Genomic DNA, 17,199 nt, shown 5'->3' with positions numbered 1-17,199 from the left:
CATAGATAATTTAAAAAATGTTGTTTTAAAGTAATATGGAAAATATAATTATGTTGTATTTTAGAAAATACCGATTTTTATTTTGATTTTTAAAATTGCTTTGCAACACAATAAATTAACATTTTAATCAAATTTACTATTTTTAAAAAATTATATTTTTACCATACATTTTAATATACCATTTAAATCTAGTGAAGAAGAAAGGTTTCTTTATTAGCAGACGTGAGATCGGTTAATAATAACCAATAATATAAATATCTTAAAAAAAAAATTCAAAGTAATGCAACCTTTTTAATAATAGCCAAACTAGTACAAGTTTTGTAAGTTAGAGAGAGAAATCAGTTCAAAGAAATCGATTTTTGCATTTTTAACCATGAATCCCAATTCCTTGAGTTCCTGTCAAATATTTGGAAAGAAATAAAAAATAATTAAAAAAAAAACATTATGATTTTCTTAAAAAAATTCAAGAAGAGACATGTAAAAAATCAAACTAAAATTGATTTGGAACGAAAAAGCTAACGGAATGTTGAAACTAAAATCGGTTTAAATAGATTGGCTGTTAGGTATTTATAACGTGGTAGTCAGTACTATTTATAGCAATCAGAATGTTTGATTTCAGTAATAAATCGGAATAATAGATTTTAGATTTCGTTTCAATACAAATTCTGATTTTGTTTTTAAATTTTAATTATTAATTTTAAAATATATTATTATTTTTTTGGCATCAATCAAAATTTTCATTAAAACAGAATCTAAAATTTATGGTTCTAATTTACTAATGAAGCAGAATGTTTTAACCGGTACAGACCATACCAATTATCATGCTATGCTATGAACACCTAAAATCAATCTATTTGAATCTATTTTGGTTACAACATTTCGTCAGCTTTTTTGGTTCCAAATCAATTTTGGTTTGATTTTCCAACATGTCTTCATGATTTTTTTAAGTCATAATGTTTTTTTTTTTCTTTCCAACTGATCGACAGGGAATTGAGATTCATGGTTAAAAATGCAAAAATCGGTTTCTCTTTTCAATGTACAAAACGTGTACTAGTTTGGTTATTATTAAAAAATATATTACTTTTAAATTTGTTTAAATTATTTATATTATTGAGATAAAAAATTTAAATTCAAATCTTCAAAATAATATTGTTTGGAGAAATACTTATAAATTTTAATATAAATAATAAAATGAACACAAAATTTATAAAAATTTATTTTATGGTATACTCATTTGACAATTCAAATTAAATTTATTTAATTAAAATTATTTTTATCTCAACAACTGAACACTTAAATTGACATCTAAAATTTATTTAAATTGTCACGTAGGACTTTTACTAGGAGATAGTAAATTTTAATGATAAATTAACTACTTTATAATATAACGATGATTAAAATGTAATATTTTAAATATAAATAATTAAAATAAAGTAACTACTTTTATTGTTATAATATTTTCAACTATATTTTATAAACGTGTAGAGGACTACAGGCAATAAGAACCCGCCCGATCCCCCCAAAGCAAACTCTATTTTTAAAACAGTGCGTGAGATCGGGGAAAAAACAACACAGTGAGATCGAAATTCAAACTGAAGCGTAAACCTTGTTCCTTCTTCTCTCTCGTTGGTATTTTCAATTCCCTTTCTTTGTTTTTATTATTTAGGGTTTTATTTTCTTCTTACCAAAGCGAAGCTTTAAGGTAATTATTAGTTATAAATTTTGACTAAGCTAGGGTTAGATTTCAAATCGTAATTGTTCTATCATAATAAGATTCAATTCCTTGTTTTGTTTTTTTAAAATCATTTCCTTTATCTTACTCTTTCTGATATCGGTCTTGACTTTTTTTTTCTCGCAGTTATTTTTTGGTTGAGCTTCTACTGCATTCGAAAAGGAGGAACAAGATGGTAAATTACTCTACGCTGTTAACTTGTCATTCTGATTTCCTTATAAATCGTATGAAAAATGGGGAAATCGAAAAAAAAAATTATGGCAATTTCTCTTGGGCTGTCAAAGGGCTTTTGGATTCATTTTATTTTCTGTTAACTGTTATTTCCTCGGCTAACCCGTTTTACACAAACTTCTGCCAGCTTCCTCTTTCTCTACTAAAAACTGCACAGGGCCATCCTATGGTAATCATACTTTCCCTTGCACTCCCGTTATGGACTGCTGATAAAAGTTTGCTTCATTTATTGATTTTTGAGATGTCTTTTTTTTTTTTTTTTTTGGTCTTTCTGTTGGCTAACAGCTGGTGGAACTGAAAAATGGGGAGACTTATAATGGACATTTAGTCAATTGCGACACTTGGATGAACATTCATCTTCGTGAAGTTATCTGCACTTCAAAGGTACAAATATCAATTCATTCAGTGTTTCTCATTTTATTTTATTTCCTTTCAGGAATAAATGTAAGAATATATTTTTTTTCTTTATTTTCTTAAAAAAAGAAAAATATTTGGTGGGGGTTTGATTGAAAACATATTGTAGGATGGAGACAGGTTTTGGCGAATGCCCGAATGCTATATCCGTGGAAATACAATTAAGTATCTTCGAGTTCCTGATGAGGTAGCTTTTATTCTATATATGTTGTTTAGTTTACGTCAAGAGTATCGCATTTTTAGTTTTATTCACTGTTTAAGTTTTATAAATGCTTGATTCATCGTTGTCTTTGTGAAAGCATGAAGTGGATTTTTAGTGATTGATAACTGTGGTTTTAAAAGGGGTGTTTTTTGTTCTAGGAATGTGGAGCTAGCTGTGTAATGATTTGTTTTTATAAGAACATCTGCCATCTCTAATGGAAAACAAACTTTAGATCTTCTTATCTTACATGCCGTTTGTGCTGCACCCTCTCGAATTTTAAGCTCCACTTAAATATTGCTGCTTGGTCTTTATTATAATTTCTTGTGCCATTCTCCTAACCATTTTAGTAGCTTATTTCACCAATTTGCTAATCTGAATAACTTTGCCATTGAATTTCAGGTAATTGATAAAGTTCAGGAAGAAACAAAGAGTCGTGCAGGTATGGTTTAATTCTGTTGCTAGTTATTAAAAGTGGTTGATCAGTACTGTGGTAATCAATTTAAGTAAAAATATGAGTACAAGTAGTTTGTTCCTCTGATGAGTTGCATTTCAAGCATGTATGGCACATTCTCTGAAGGTGTATGTTGCAGATTAAATTGTTTTTGGATAATTGTTTGCTGGAAGTGATGTAATTTTCGTATACATGTAGTCTTTTATGTTCCCACCTTTTTCTGTCCCCCCGAACACCCTTTTTTCTTTTGTTTCTGTTGTATTCTATTCTGTGCATCCAGAAAATTGCACACAGAATACAGTACCAACTTTACAAAACTTTGCCCTTGTTGATACTGGATACTATTAGAGATTTCTGCATTTGAAAACTGGAGTATTTAACTGGGCCTTTTGACTGCGGTTACCTTTTCAGATAGGAAGCCTCCTGTTTTAGGTCGTGGCAGAGGTAGAGGTAGAGAAGATGGTCCTGGTGGAAGGCAACCAAAAGGAGCTGGGCGTGGATTTGAAGATGGTGCTAAGGGTGCAGGAGGACGAGGCAGGGGTGGCTCAGGTGGAAAGACCAGTGGAAGCAGAGGTAAATTTTCTAAAAGTCAAACAAGCAGCTGCAGAAGCGTGTATTCATATGTTGGCATTGAAAACACTGTGAAATCCTTTTGTAGTTTAGAAGATAATTTAATAATCTGTCATGGCTGGTTTTACATTTTGACATATTCAGACTAATGGTCTTCTTTTACTTCTGGTAATAGGTGGTGGCCGAGGTCGAGGTTGATGTCATGCTTCTTTATATTGGGCAACGTTGCTATTTTTAGAAGCTGGTTGCCTCCAATTGACCGAAGTTGGTTTCTATCCTTTTTGTTTTTTCTGTCGGAGTGGTTTGTCCGAAGTACCAGATATCATGTAGCATTGCAAAATTAAGATTAAGATATTGTTTTGTGGTTTGCCACATTGTCTTCTTGGCCCTTTATCTTATTAAGGTTCTGTATTGTCAGACAGTTCCCTGTTAAATGATTACCCACTTTGTTGGAATGAATTTATTTACTTATCATGAAATGTCAAGCTAAAGAGCTCCAAATTTGTTAGCGATATACATATATATACTCGTGGGGAATAGATGGTGGGAGTAATAAGAGTTCCCGAAGGCTGAAAAGAAAAAGAAAGAAAACAATTGCTTTAAATAGTAGAACAATTTAATTTCCAAGTGCTTTCTTACATTACAGCACATGAACTGGGAAAACTTTTTGAGGGACAAGAAAAAGTTACAAAGACAAACCATGAGAGCAGTGCAATGTATACTTAGTAGGGACAACGCCTACTGTTTTTTCGATTTCGAGGTACCTTCTTGGCCAATGTACTTGTACTTGAGATCCAGGACCGACTGATGACTTGTGAATCATCACCTTTCCAACAGCATAACCGACCATCCTCACCACCGGTCCATCCAAAAAGGCCTTGACTTTGAGCAGTTCCACTTTGCATGCTAGGCATAGGCAATATGCTCCTAACAACACCCATATGGCCACCCCCAAGAACAGCTTCTGGAGGTCCTATCACTGCTGTTCCTTTATGCTTTACCGGAAAATAACCTATAGAGCCAGCATTAGTCCCACCGATCACCCATAAATTGTCTCCTCCGGAACAGTGACAATCAACAAAATAATCAACCTGCGAAAAAGAAAAAATCCCCAATGGGACTTCTTTGGTAAAATGATCTTCAATACAAATTGGTCCATGTTTTATCCAATTTCATAGCTTGCTTTACCCCTAGAAAAAGCTTATTTTTCGACTTACATGATCCAATGTCCAACTCTCTGATGCCAATGAACGAGCTTCCTCAAAGTTTGCTTCATTGGTTCCTTCCTTCCAATCCCATACACTGCGAGGGGTTGTAAAATAATTGTCTTAAGAACTAATTAAAAGGGGGGGGGGGGGGTCATTGAATGCATCTAGTAGCAAATTAGCAGGAAAAAGAAAAAGAAGACATTTTGGCGCAGAGTCGTCGAGCTTAAATGTAATTTCTGTTCCAAGTATATTTCTAGGTAAATGTTGGTACTGATTCACCGGCACTAAAAAAAGAGAGTTGAGAGAACAGAGTAGATTCCATCCACTATTTTGCAAATTCAGAAAACAAAGCATAATAATTTATGGTTCAGGGATAAAGATACCTTAAAGTCTCAATGTTTGTTAAACACCAGAGCTTTTCATAAGAGTCCCCAAAAACCCCAACTTTTGCAATTGAAGTTCCCACATTGATAACCTGAATTTTTGGGACAAAAATAAAATCATATAGTCACTACTGGCGGGAATTGTCAAAAAGAAACAGTGCATTCTCTAAACCACTAAGATGAGCAAAAAAAGTAGTAAATTATGGACCATGAGCATAAGGATAAAACTCTTTTGCTGCTCAAATAACTTGTATGTTTAGAGTGTATAGACTGAAAAGACATTAGTTTGAAAAGGAACAAGTATAAACTAGGAACTCACATAGGAAGTACTTATAGGAAGTAGTATTACAATTAATCATCAGGATGAGTTAACAGATTACTTAACAGTTTAATCAGCTATATGCAATAAGAGTTCACCCAGTCTGTGCTAAAATACATGAGGACTTTGAAGTTATAAACAACTTTACCAGCAAAAAGTTTCAATTATATACTGATAAAAATACACCCAACTAAATTGATATCAAACTTAACTGCTAAAAGTTTTCATGGTAGGAACAAGAACCTAAGAAGGAACCATCCTTCACATATCTAAAAGAATGAGGGAGGGATATCTAGTGGATATACCGGTCACTAAACAAAATAACAGAAAAACAAGTCAGCACTTACAGATTCAAGATGATCATCATCATTGATATCTCCATTGGTATCAAATATGCAAATCAATCCATCAGCAGAAGCAGAAGCTAGTTTGTTTTGATGGTCAGGGACAAAATGTACCTTTCAACAATAAGGAGAAACAACATTGGTGAGAATAAGCTACATGATTCAACTGATAAAATCCTAACCATTACTAGCCTATCGCAAAAGCACAAATTTGTTTAATCTACATTCTAAGTTTCTGTAAGCCAAGCATGGCCACAAAAATGGGGATGTAATTATGTAAATAAAATAGAAGAAGCCCATAGACCTCAAAAAAGATAAAGATCGAACAGTGGCCAAAGACAAACCTGAGTAACATCATCCACATGAGATTCCTCCAAGCATGCAACTTGCTTCTTGTTCCTCCAATCCCAGAGAAGTATCTGTCTTGTTGATAAACAAGCAATAACAAACATTCATGAAAAACTATACCAAAACTAACAGATGTTTGATCTAAGTGGGGCAAAAAACAATAACTTAAGAACATATAATGTGATGAAAGCCAGTATAGACATAGTAAACCTGGGATTGACATCCAGCAGCCAAAAGATTATCATCAGACCCTCCAAATGAGAAGCTAAAAACCTCTTGAGAAGAACCAGCAGTTACACACGATACCTAAATCAAAACCCATCAAACAAAATCCACAAAAAACAATAAAAAAAAGAGGTTCAATTTCAAAATCATACGGGAAAAACACTGGTCTATGAATTAACCTGTTGAAAAGTTCTGGTATCCCACGCCCTGATAGTTCCATCAGAGGAACAAGAGTGCAAAACATGCTGATTGGAACCGCCAGAGAAAGATATATGATTAATAGTTGAGGAATGTCCCTTGCAATCTCCAAAATATTGACCCGTCATTGGCGAGTAAAGTTTCACTGCATTAGTCGATAAAGATACCGCCATGGAAGTCCAATCATCCCTTTTTCAAAAACCCAATTACCATCAACATTAACACCACGGGAACTTTAAAAAAAATAATAACCCAATTTTCAACGATTAGAATCGATTTCAAAGAAAGGAAACGTACCTGGGGACGATTTGGAATACATAATCGTCGCCGTAATTGGTTTGTATGTAATCTTTTAGACCAAATTTCTTGGTTGAACTGGGAATAGGTTGTTGTTCTTCTACTTCCATCTTTGAAGCTTCTATTTCTACCTCCATGTCTGTGAATTTTTAAGATCTTTGTGGTTGCTTTGAGCTTTAGCTATTGAAAAAGAGGCAAAAGCAAGGAGGGGGCGCCTATAGGCATGAAGGATTTCAGGGTTTTAGAGACGGTCGATTATAAACGGTAAAAGATCTCTCCAGTTCCTCTCAATTTTGAAATTGGTCAAATTAGTCCCTCTCACAAAAATTGGAGCAATATCCATATTAATTTCAAAAGTGAGCAAGGACAATTACTCACCGTGTTAGTGCCTTCAATCAATTTTACATAATTTTAATTGGTATAATAACAAATTTAACCTTCAATGTTTATATATTTTGTCATTTTGGACTTAATTCTAAAAAAATTCAACAAACTCAACCTCTAAATTTATATATTTACACAAATGTTAGTGAGATAAATTTGTTAAATTAGGATCAAATTGATAGAATGTGTAAAATTTTAGAGCTAAATTTGTTATTATACCAATTAAAATTTTGTATAATTGATAGAAGACTTTAACTCATGATTAATTGTCTTAGCTGCTCTTTTCAAAATTGATAGATTTGAGAAAGATCAATTTGCTCGATTTCAAGATTGAGAAGGACTAGGGAGATCATTTTACCAATAAAAACCATTAGGTTGGCTCAACTTGTTTCTAGTGACCAATCAGTTTTTGCCACCTCATCTGTTTTTTTCTAGCAACGATAAAAACATCTAATTTTGTTTTTCACCCCTTCACTTTACAAAAAACTAATTTGTTAGAATTTGGTAAAGTTAGTTCAATTTAGTTCCTTGTATATAAATTACTGAACTGGCAACTTTAAGTTTAATGGTTAAACAAAAGGTTTAACAATGTAACTCAATTAGATTAGCTTCTCAATTTTTGTAAAGTATAATGATCAAATTCTAATAAATTAAAATAGAAAAATTAAATTTTAAATTTTTTGTAAAGTAGAGATGAAATTCACAATTACTCCAAAATAAAAATTCAAATTCAACACACAAGAAAATAAAAATAAAAATAAAACATTCTTACCTAAGAGCCTTATTATAAAAATATACTATATTTATTAATTTTTTTATATCATGCATATTTGTTTTCTGATTCATATTTAGGATTTGTGATTGTCACTACCAATAATGTTGCCTCCAATGTTCAAACCTATATTCTCCCATTGGGAATGCAATCTATTTTACCATTGCACCCAACCACTTATTGATAACATATTTATACTTTTAATATACACATCTATAATATCTATCATCTATGCATATTAATTATCACTTAATTAATATTAAAGTTAATTATGTTAATTAATTATTATTTTGAAGAATATTACTTTGTTGAATATGTTTAAAATATTGTAATTGGATTTAAAATTTTCTATCATAATATTTGAATTGATAAGTTAATACATTTTAATTATACTCGATAATTTTAGGTTAATTATTGCAAATAAAAACACAATATTTGTTTGATTATTTAAATATTAAATGTATAAAATCACATGTAACACATCGACATTAAAAGTTAGTATATGTCAAAATATGAGTTTAAAAAAACAAAATTTAGAAAAAATTTTGAACTAAGGAGAAAATATGTTATTGCTAATTATATTACTAAATAAATATAAAATAATTTCTTAGTATGTTATTAATTATTATATGATAAGTAAATTATAAAATAAATATCGATAAAAATTATTAATATAACATTTAAATTGCAAAATAAATAATAATTTAATAAAATAAAATTAATAAAAATCCAAACTCGATTTTATTATCTACATTCATGATCTAAATTTTAATTTCTGTACATGATTATTAATTATATTATTTTATTTTATTTTTTGGGTAAACTATACAAATGGTCACCCAATTATGTTCATGTTTCTATTTTGGTAATCTAACTTTAAAAATTTTCAATTTAAGCACTAATGTTTGAATTCGTTCCTATTTTGATCACTTTGATAAATTGGTCACGAAAAGCCTTTTTTTTCTAGCCAGTATAATAACACATTTAGTCCTCAATACTTGCTTATTTTATCAATACGACACACAAAGTGCCTCATCGACACAAAGTCGAAGTAAAAGTACGACATTATTAGTGCCTCATCGACTCAAGGTCGAAGTATCCCTATACACTTCCAATCCTATGGCACGCCAGTTATATCCAACCTAGCCCGACACTGTTAATAATGTATTCTTTTCACTAAAAATTTTTAGATAACAATTAATATACATTTCAATTCAAATACTCACAACTCAATTCGATTGAATACAATAATAGCAATACTTACCTTTATAAAACTTACCATATATGTAAAATAAATGCAATAATAATTATTAAGTTTGGTTTATAGAAATACAAACCGTAAATTTATCAGATTACTCCTCGTCAACCTTCTTTTTTCCTTTCTTTGTCGATGTCTCCGGTACTACGTTAGCTACGAAAATTAAACAATTTATACTATTAATACAATATCAATTCACAATAAATAATTGAATTTCTATTCAATTCAATTCTCAATTTCAATTTAATCCTAATTAACTCATTTACTTTTATCACGCAATTCTTACTTCATTTCTATTCAATTTCTTGTCATATTCACCTTAACCATTAAATATTCATGATAAAACCCTAATCTCAAGTTTCTTTCAATTTAGCCCCTCAAGCATAAAACTTATAGCTTCTTTTACAATTTAATCCTTTAATCAATTCTAACTTGATATTTATTCAATTAAATCCCTAATTCAACAATTTGTTCAGCATAACCTATGTCTAAAAATCATCTAACTTTCAAAATTTCCACTTACATCAAGTAATATTTGTCTCTAGGACTCCATAAACACCAAAATTACAAGAAAATGGACTAAATTGACTTACCAAATTAAGCTTCAAGCTTCAAAACCCTAAAGTTCTCTTTACTTTTTCTTCCTTTATTTCTTTCTCCAATTTTGTTTCTTTCCCTGTTCTATTTCTTTGCTTTATTTCCTTATTTCTTTTATTTTATTTTATGCTTTATTTTATTATTATATTATATTTTTGTAATAATTATTATTTACATAAATAATAAGTAAATACATACATATATTACAAATGTATGTATAATACTTTTTACACTTGTATTTAATTTTTACCATACATTTGGCACCTATGGTTTAGTTGCTAATTTAATCCTTCAATTTATCTTGATCTATGATTCAACTTTCACACGTTATTTAATCTAGTCCTTGTACTAAATTAACTTTAATTCAAGCTAATTCACGTAACTAAAATCTAATTAATCACTTAACTAACTTCGTAAATATTTCTAATAAATATTTACAAACCCAATCTTCGAAAATAGTGAACCAGATACACAATTTTTCGATACCCCTAAGTTTCGAGTCATTACATTTCTCCCCTCCTTAATAAATTTTGTCCTCGAAATTTACCTAAAAAGAGACGGGGGTATTGAGACCTCATTATATCTTCTGGTTCCCACGTTGCTTCTTCAATGTTATGACTTTTCCATAGTACTTTTACTAAGGGAACCAGTTTACGCAATTCTTTTATTTCTAGGGCTAGTATTTTAACCGGTTCCTCTTCATATGACAAATTAGGTTGAATTTCAATATCCTCCATAGAAATAATATAAGAAGGATCTGATCGATATTTTCTGAGCATAGAAACACGAAAAACATTGTGAATCTTCTATAATTCTGAAGGTAAAGGCAATCGATAGGCAACCGGTCCAATTCTTTCCACAATCTCATATAGCCTGATATATCGTGGACTCAATTTACCTTTCCGACCAAATCTCAAAATTTTCTTCCAAGGAGATACTTTGTTCCCAACTGAATACTCAATGTCTCTACGTTTCAGATCTGCATACGATTTTTGTCTGTCAAAAGCTGCTTTCAGTCTTTCTCGAATCTTCTTGACAGTGCTTTCTGTTTCTTGAATCAACTCTGGTCCAATCACTTTCTTTTCATTTAATTCCGTCCAACACACTGGTGACTGACATCTTCAACCATAAAGAGCTTCATATGAAGCCATTTGAATACTTGATGGGAAACTATTATTATATACAAATTTAGCTAATGGTAAATAACGTTCCCAACTTGATTCAAAATCAATAATACAAGCTCTGAGCATATCTTCTAAAATCTGGATAACTCTTTTCGGCTGTTCATCGGTCTATAGATGAAAAGTTGTACTAAAATGAAGTCGAGTACCAAGAGACTCATATAACTGTTTCCAAAATCTTGATGTAAATCGTGGATCCCAGTCAGAGATTATCAATATAGGAATACCATGCAGTCTCACAATTTCCCGGACGTAAGTTTCTGCAAGTTTTTGAAGTGACCAATCTGTTCTGACTGCTATAAAATGAGCTGACTTAATAAGTTGATCAACAATCACCCAAATAGCATTTTTCTTACTTGCTGACAATGGTAACCCTGTTACAAAGACCATTGTGATGCAGTCCCATTTCCATTCAGAAATATTAATAGGCTGAAGTAAATCAGTTGGAACCTAGTGCTCTGCTTTGACTCGTTGACATGTCAAACATTTAGCCACAAATTCCACTATATCCCTCTTCACCAGGCCACCAATACAGTTCCCGTAAATCTTGGTACATTTTTGTTCCTCCGAGATGTAATACAAAAGGACTGTCATGTGCTTCTCGAAGTATCAAATCCTTCAATTCTGAATCATTCGGGACACAAATCTGGTTACGAAATCTCAAACAATCATGTTCATAAATGCTGAAATTCTCTGCTACACCACTCTGAACCATTTCTTTCTTTTTCATTAGCTTGTCATCTTCTAGTTGAGCTGACTTAATTTGTTCGAACATTATTGGCTTAATTCTTAGTTCGGCCAGTAAGCCTCCATTATCATTAATGTTGAGCTGTGCAAATATTGCTTGCAATTCAATTGCTGCTTTTCTACTCAATACGTCAGCTACCACGTTAGCTTTACCCGGATGATAGCTAATAACACAATCATAATCTTTTAAAAGTTCTATCCACCGACGCTGTCTCAAATTCAACTCTTTCTGTGACAGAAGATTCTTGAGCCTTTATGATCAGTGTAAATATAACATTTTTCACCGTACAAATAATGCTTCCAAATCTTCAGAGCAAAAATCACGCTGGTAATTCCAAATCGTGAGTCGAATAATTACGTTCATGCGGTTTCAATTATCGAGAAGCATAAGCTATCACTTTCCCACTTTACATTAGTACACATCCGAGACCATTTAAAGAAACATCACTATACACAATGAAATCTTTTCTCGATTTTGGTAAAGCTAAAACTGGTGCCTCCGTTAACACTTGCTTCAATGTTTCAAAACTTTTCTGACACTGAACATTCCAAACAAAGGGAACATTCTTTTGCAATAACTTTGTCATCGATAAAGCTATTTTTGAAAATCTATTCACAAACCTCCGATAGTACCTAGCCAATCAAAGAAAACTACGTACCTCTAACACATTTTTTAGAGTTTTCCACTGAACAATTGCTTCAATTTTCTTTGGGCCCACTCTAATTCCATCTGCTAATACCACATGACCAAGAAATACCACCTCTGACAGCCAAAATTCGCATTTATTCAATTTCCCATACAATTATTTCTCTCGTAATGTTTGCAAAACAATTCGAAGATGTTGATCATGATCAAATTCAGACTTTGAATATACCAAAATGTCATCAATAAATACTACAACAAATTGATCCAAGTATGGTTGAAAAATTCAATTCATAAGATCCATAAAAGCAGCTGGAGCATTTGTTAATTCAAATGGCATTACCAAGAATTCATAATGCCATACCGTGTTCGAAACGCTATCTTTGGTACATCACTTTCCTTCACATTTAACTGATAGTAGCCCGATCTTAAATTAATCTTTGAAAACACATAAGCTCATTTCAACTGATCAAATAAATCATCAATATGAGGTAACGAGTATTTATTCTTGACGGTCACCTTGTTCAACTGTCAATAATCAATACATAACCGCATCGAACCATCTTTCTTCTTAACAAATAACACTGGAGCTCCCCATGGTGATGTACTAGGCTGTATAAAACCTCAATCCAATAAACTTGCAGTTGTACTTTCAACTCCTTCAATTCAGTAGGTGACATTCGATATGGAGGTATTGATACTAGATTTGTACCCGGGTATACTTCGATCGCAAATTCAACCTCCCCATTAGGTGGTAATCTAGGTAATTGTTCAGGGAATACATCAGGAAATTCACATACAGTTAGGATTTTGCTACATTTACTCTCCACCATATTCGAATTAATAACATATGCTAAGAAAGCAGCACAACCTTGATAAAGAAGCTTACTAGCTTTAATCGCCGAGATTATACGAACTGTTCTACTGGTTCGAATACCATTTACTTCAATCTGATCACCGTTTTCATTCTGAACAGTGAACTTCTTTTTGTAGCAGTCTAAAATTACCCCATGTTCTGATAGCCAATCCATGCCCAGTATAATGTCAAAGTCGCCAAATAGCATATTCAATAAATCAACAGGAAAAATTTTATCTTGAATCATTAACGGACTTCTTTGACATATTCGATTCACTAACATTGTTTGCCTCAGAGGACTAGACACATTTACTTTTACTCTATACAGTTCAGGTTTTAATTTTTCCGTCTCAACTAGTTTTGTATTAACATAAGAATGTGACGATCCCGAGTCTATTAAAACATAAATGAGTTCTGAATGTAATAGAAATATACCTGTCACCACATCGTGTGCATCCCCTTTTTCATGAATTCTTACAACATATGCTCGGGCCGGGGCTCTAGCTTCCAATTGTTGAGTGGCAACTTCACTTGTTTTTCTAGCACCTCCTCTACTAACTGAACCACCTCTGCCTGACCCTCGACCTCTGGAAGCAGATTCAGATCTCTGCGATACTGTTGGTGCTGCTTTATCAATCTTTGGACAATCTTTTACAAAATGATCAGTGGATCTACATCGAAAACAACCTTCAATTATTCTCCAACATTCACTTCGATGTTTATTCCCACAATGTTGACATTCCAGAATTTTAGTATTTCTAGATGGCCCTCTGACACTACTAGTGGAAACTGTCGTCTATCTACTACTATTTTTGTCACTTCTATCTATTCTAGAACCAAATCTTCCACTACTTTGAAATTCCTTTGAACTCTTAGGTGGTGGATTAAAGCTTGTAGTTCTGGGACGCTTCCCAAGTGAACGAGAAATTTCAAGTTTTAAATCTAACCCTAACACTTATTCAACCATTTTAGCTCTTTCAATTAAATCTGCAAATTCAGTAATTAGTAGAGACACCAATTGTAGTCGTAATTCATCACGCAATCCTCGTAAAAACCGTTTGCATCATCAGCTTTAGTCGGTACAAATTCAATTGCATATCTACTCAATCTCAAAAATTCCCGTTCATAACTTGCTACAGACATCTCGCATTGTTTCAACATTAAGAACTCCTATTTTCTGTCTTCTATATACAATTCTCCCAAATATTACTTTTAAAATTCTCTTAGAAAGAATTCCCAACTTATATGTTCCTCCGATACATGTTGAGTTACTGATTCCCACCATATGTACGCTTCTCATTGTAATAAAGAAACGACACACAATAAGCTTTTCTGTGGGGTACATTCAAGTTGCTTCAGGATTCTCTTTGTAGTTTCTATCTAGTTTTCAACTATAGACGGGTCAACTCCCTTTGATCCCAGAAATTCGGTAGCACCATACTTTCGCAACTCTTTAATCAGAGCTCGTCGAGTAATAGAGGTAGAATTTATAGTAGGTATAGTTCCTACTGCTATTTGAAGAGCGTCAGCTATCACTCAGGGTATTTCTATATTATCTCTTTCTCTAATATCTCTTCTTCCAACGTTTGACAGTTGATTACCTACCAAATTTACACTAGGTGTTGCAGATTCTGATTCATTCATATCATACAGTTCATCATCTTCACTATACATTTCTTGACCAGTTTCTTCAATATTAGTTTCTTCAATATTTTTGTTAGACATCTTTAACTATTAAACAAAAATAATAATAATTTAGTATTTATATATATATCAGCATCCAATCCTGACTCAAATTTAACTCAATAATGACATGTACCTCTAGACTCATTTCCGTACTAATTTGATCCTAGAATCGACTAAACTTGACTAGCTCTGATACCACTAAATGTAATACCCCTTAACCCTTTTTCGGCATCAAAATAGGATTACAGAGTATTACCAATCATTACAATTTAAAACATAAATTATATAAAATTAATTATTATACAGTTAAGTAATTTATCTTTTTGATCTTTTTATAGAGATTCAAGGCTCAAAGAAGATGTTAAGAACAAATCGAAACCCAATTAAAAGCTTATAAAATTTCTAAAAGTTCCTTTGATGAACAGTACCACACGCCCGTGTGATTTGAGGACACGGCCGTGTGTTCCTAAGACATTCCCGTGTTGTCACCCCGTGTGAATCACACGGCTTGGACACGCCTGTGTCCTTTACCCATGTACTTCTCTAACTTATTAATTATGAACAAACTAGTTTCACACGGCCAAGACATACACCCGTGTGCTTAGCCAGTGTGGAGTTAATTTCAGTTCGAATCTAGTGCAGTTTTCGCAGACCTAGCACATGCCCGTGTGCTGTAACCATGTGCTTCACACGGCTGTGATGCACGTCCGTGTCTCTGCCTGTGTGGCCATGCTTGAGCATTCTGTTTTCATTATTTAAGATGCATGAGACATACGGCCTAATCACATGCCCGTGTATAAGCCGTGTGTCTCACACGGTCTTATCACATGCCCGTGTGGCAGGCCGTGTGGACTCAAAATGAACCTTATAGTTTAAGATTACCAACCCTACAAGCTTTGAATAATAAGTAACTTAAAATCCAATCTTTCAACCAATCCAAAACATGGTTAAATATATTTAATTCACATTAAATCCACCAGTATAACGATCTAACTCATGTATTTCAGTAACTGTTTAACACAGAATTTCCAAACATTATACTTAACACCATCTAAAATCAATTCAAAATAAACTATATAAAACACTATGTTATAAACATCAATTGTGCATATATGGAATAACCATTTTCATCTTTACACTAATAACATTCTCGCTAATAATAACTTCAAAAGATAACCTAGGTACATGCCATTTCTCAAAATAAGGTACACCACGAAGTATTTGAGTTCAGGTGGTCTTGGATGCTGGGTTGTTAGTTTTCTTCGTACCTAACTTACGCACGGAAACAAACTGTACGCTGAGTATACATTCAGTGGTATTTCTATAAACCAACACTTAAAGTAAATATTCACTTGAAAAACATTTAAACTAAAGATTTCAAATCTCATAACAATATTGATATTCACAAACCATTCTCAAAGATCACTCAATTCAATGCATCATCAATCAATATCATTAATTATCCAGTACAGTAATACGGTCGTTCAGTTGTTCAGTATTGTAGTTTACCCCTATTAACATAACTCGGACCTTGGTGGATAAATGGATCCAACCAACACAACAGTATGACACATTGTGCCTCATCGGCTTTGCCGAAGTAAACAGTAGAAGTACGGTACATAGTACCTCATCGGATTAAACCGAAGTAACAGAAATAGTACGACACACAAAGTGCCTCATCGACACGAAGTTGAAGTAACAGTACGACACTATTAGTGCCTCATCGACTCAAGGTCGAAGTATCCATGTACACTTCCACTCCTATGGCATGCAAATTATATCCAACCTAGCCCGACACTGTTAATATGGTATTCTTTTCACTAAAAATTTTCAGATAACAATCAATATACATTTCAATTCAAATACTCACAACTCAATTCAATTCAATACAATAGTAGCAATACTTACCTCTATACAACTTACCATATATATATAATAAATACAATAATAATTATTAAGTTTGGTTTATAGAAATACAAACTGTAAATTTTTCGGATTACTCCTCGTCAACCTTCTCTTTTCCTTTCTTTTTCGATGTCTCCGGTACTACGTTAGCTACTGAAATTAAACAATTTATACTATTAATACAATATCAATTCACAATAAATAATTAAATTTCTATTCAATTCAATCCTCAATTTCAATTTAATCCT

General features: G+C 32.4%; 2 protein-coding genes across 2 annotated transcripts; one reads left to right on the top strand and one right to left on the bottom strand.

Annotated features, from left to right (window-relative positions):
• Positions 1 to 1,476: 1,476 nt before the first annotated feature.
• LOC108479757 (sm-like protein LSM4) lies at positions 1,477 to 4,079 on the top strand. The gene is made up of 8 exons (XM_017782531.2): positions 1,477 to 1,629; positions 1,859 to 1,907; positions 2,091 to 2,132; positions 2,249 to 2,347; positions 2,487 to 2,564; positions 2,979 to 3,018; positions 3,442 to 3,603; positions 3,776 to 4,079. The coding sequence occupies exons 2-8, from the start codon at positions 1,905 to 1,907 to the stop codon at positions 3,796 to 3,798; spliced, it is 447 nt and encodes a 148-aa protein (XP_017638020.1). The 5' UTR covers positions 1,477 to 1,629; positions 1,859 to 1,904; the 3' UTR covers positions 3,799 to 4,079.
• Positions 4,080 to 4,194: 115 nt separating this feature from the next.
• Positions 4,195 to 7,253, bottom strand: LOC108479756 (WD repeat-containing protein GTS1). Its single transcript, XM_017782530.2, has 8 exons — positions 6,923 to 7,253; positions 6,607 to 6,814; positions 6,413 to 6,508; positions 6,199 to 6,273; positions 5,858 to 5,968; positions 5,192 to 5,283; positions 4,818 to 4,902; positions 4,195 to 4,691 (listed from the first exon to the last, which is right to left on the bottom strand). Exons 1-8 carry the CDS (start codon positions 7,057 to 7,059, stop codon positions 4,323 to 4,325), a joined length of 1,173 nt encoding a protein of 390 aa, XP_017638019.1. The 5' UTR covers positions 7,060 to 7,253; the 3' UTR covers positions 4,195 to 4,322.
• Between the last annotated feature and the right edge of the window lie 9,946 nt (positions 7,254 to 17,199).

Source organism: Gossypium arboreum, chromosome 12 (assembly GCF_025698485.1).
Source record: "Gossypium arboreum isolate Shixiya-1 chromosome 12, ASM2569848v2, whole genome shotgun sequence".
Lineage (NCBI taxonomy): Eukaryota > Viridiplantae > Streptophyta > Magnoliopsida > Malvales > Malvaceae > Gossypium > Gossypium arboreum.
The sequence above is the reverse complement of the archived record's forward strand: the minus strand, read 5'-3'. Positions and strand labels throughout refer to the sequence as shown.

Excerpts from the sequence above, each read along its gene's own strand:
- LOC108479757 (XM_017782531.2), top strand. Across the intron at positions 2,565-2,978 it reads ATCTTCGAGTTCCTGATGAG|GTAATTGATAAAGTTCAGGA; the intron begins GTAGCTTTTATT and ends ATTGAATTTCAG. Across the intron at positions 3,019-3,441 it reads AGAAACAAAGAGTCGTGCAG|ATAGGAAGCCTCCTGTTTTA; the intron begins GTATGGTTTAAT and ends TTACCTTTTCAG.
- LOC108479756 (XM_017782530.2), bottom strand. The coding sequence starts at position 7,059 with ATGGAGGTAGAAATAGAAGCTTCAAAGATGGAAGTAGAAGAACAACAA. Across the intron at positions 6,509-6,606 it reads ATACCAGAACTTTTCAACAG|GTATCGTGTGTAACTGCTGG; the intron begins GTTAATTCATAG and ends GTTTTGATTTAG. Across the intron at positions 5,284-5,857 it reads ATGATGATCATCTTGAATCT|GTTATCAATGTGGGAACTTC; the intron begins GTAAGTGCTGAC and ends CCAAAAATTCAG.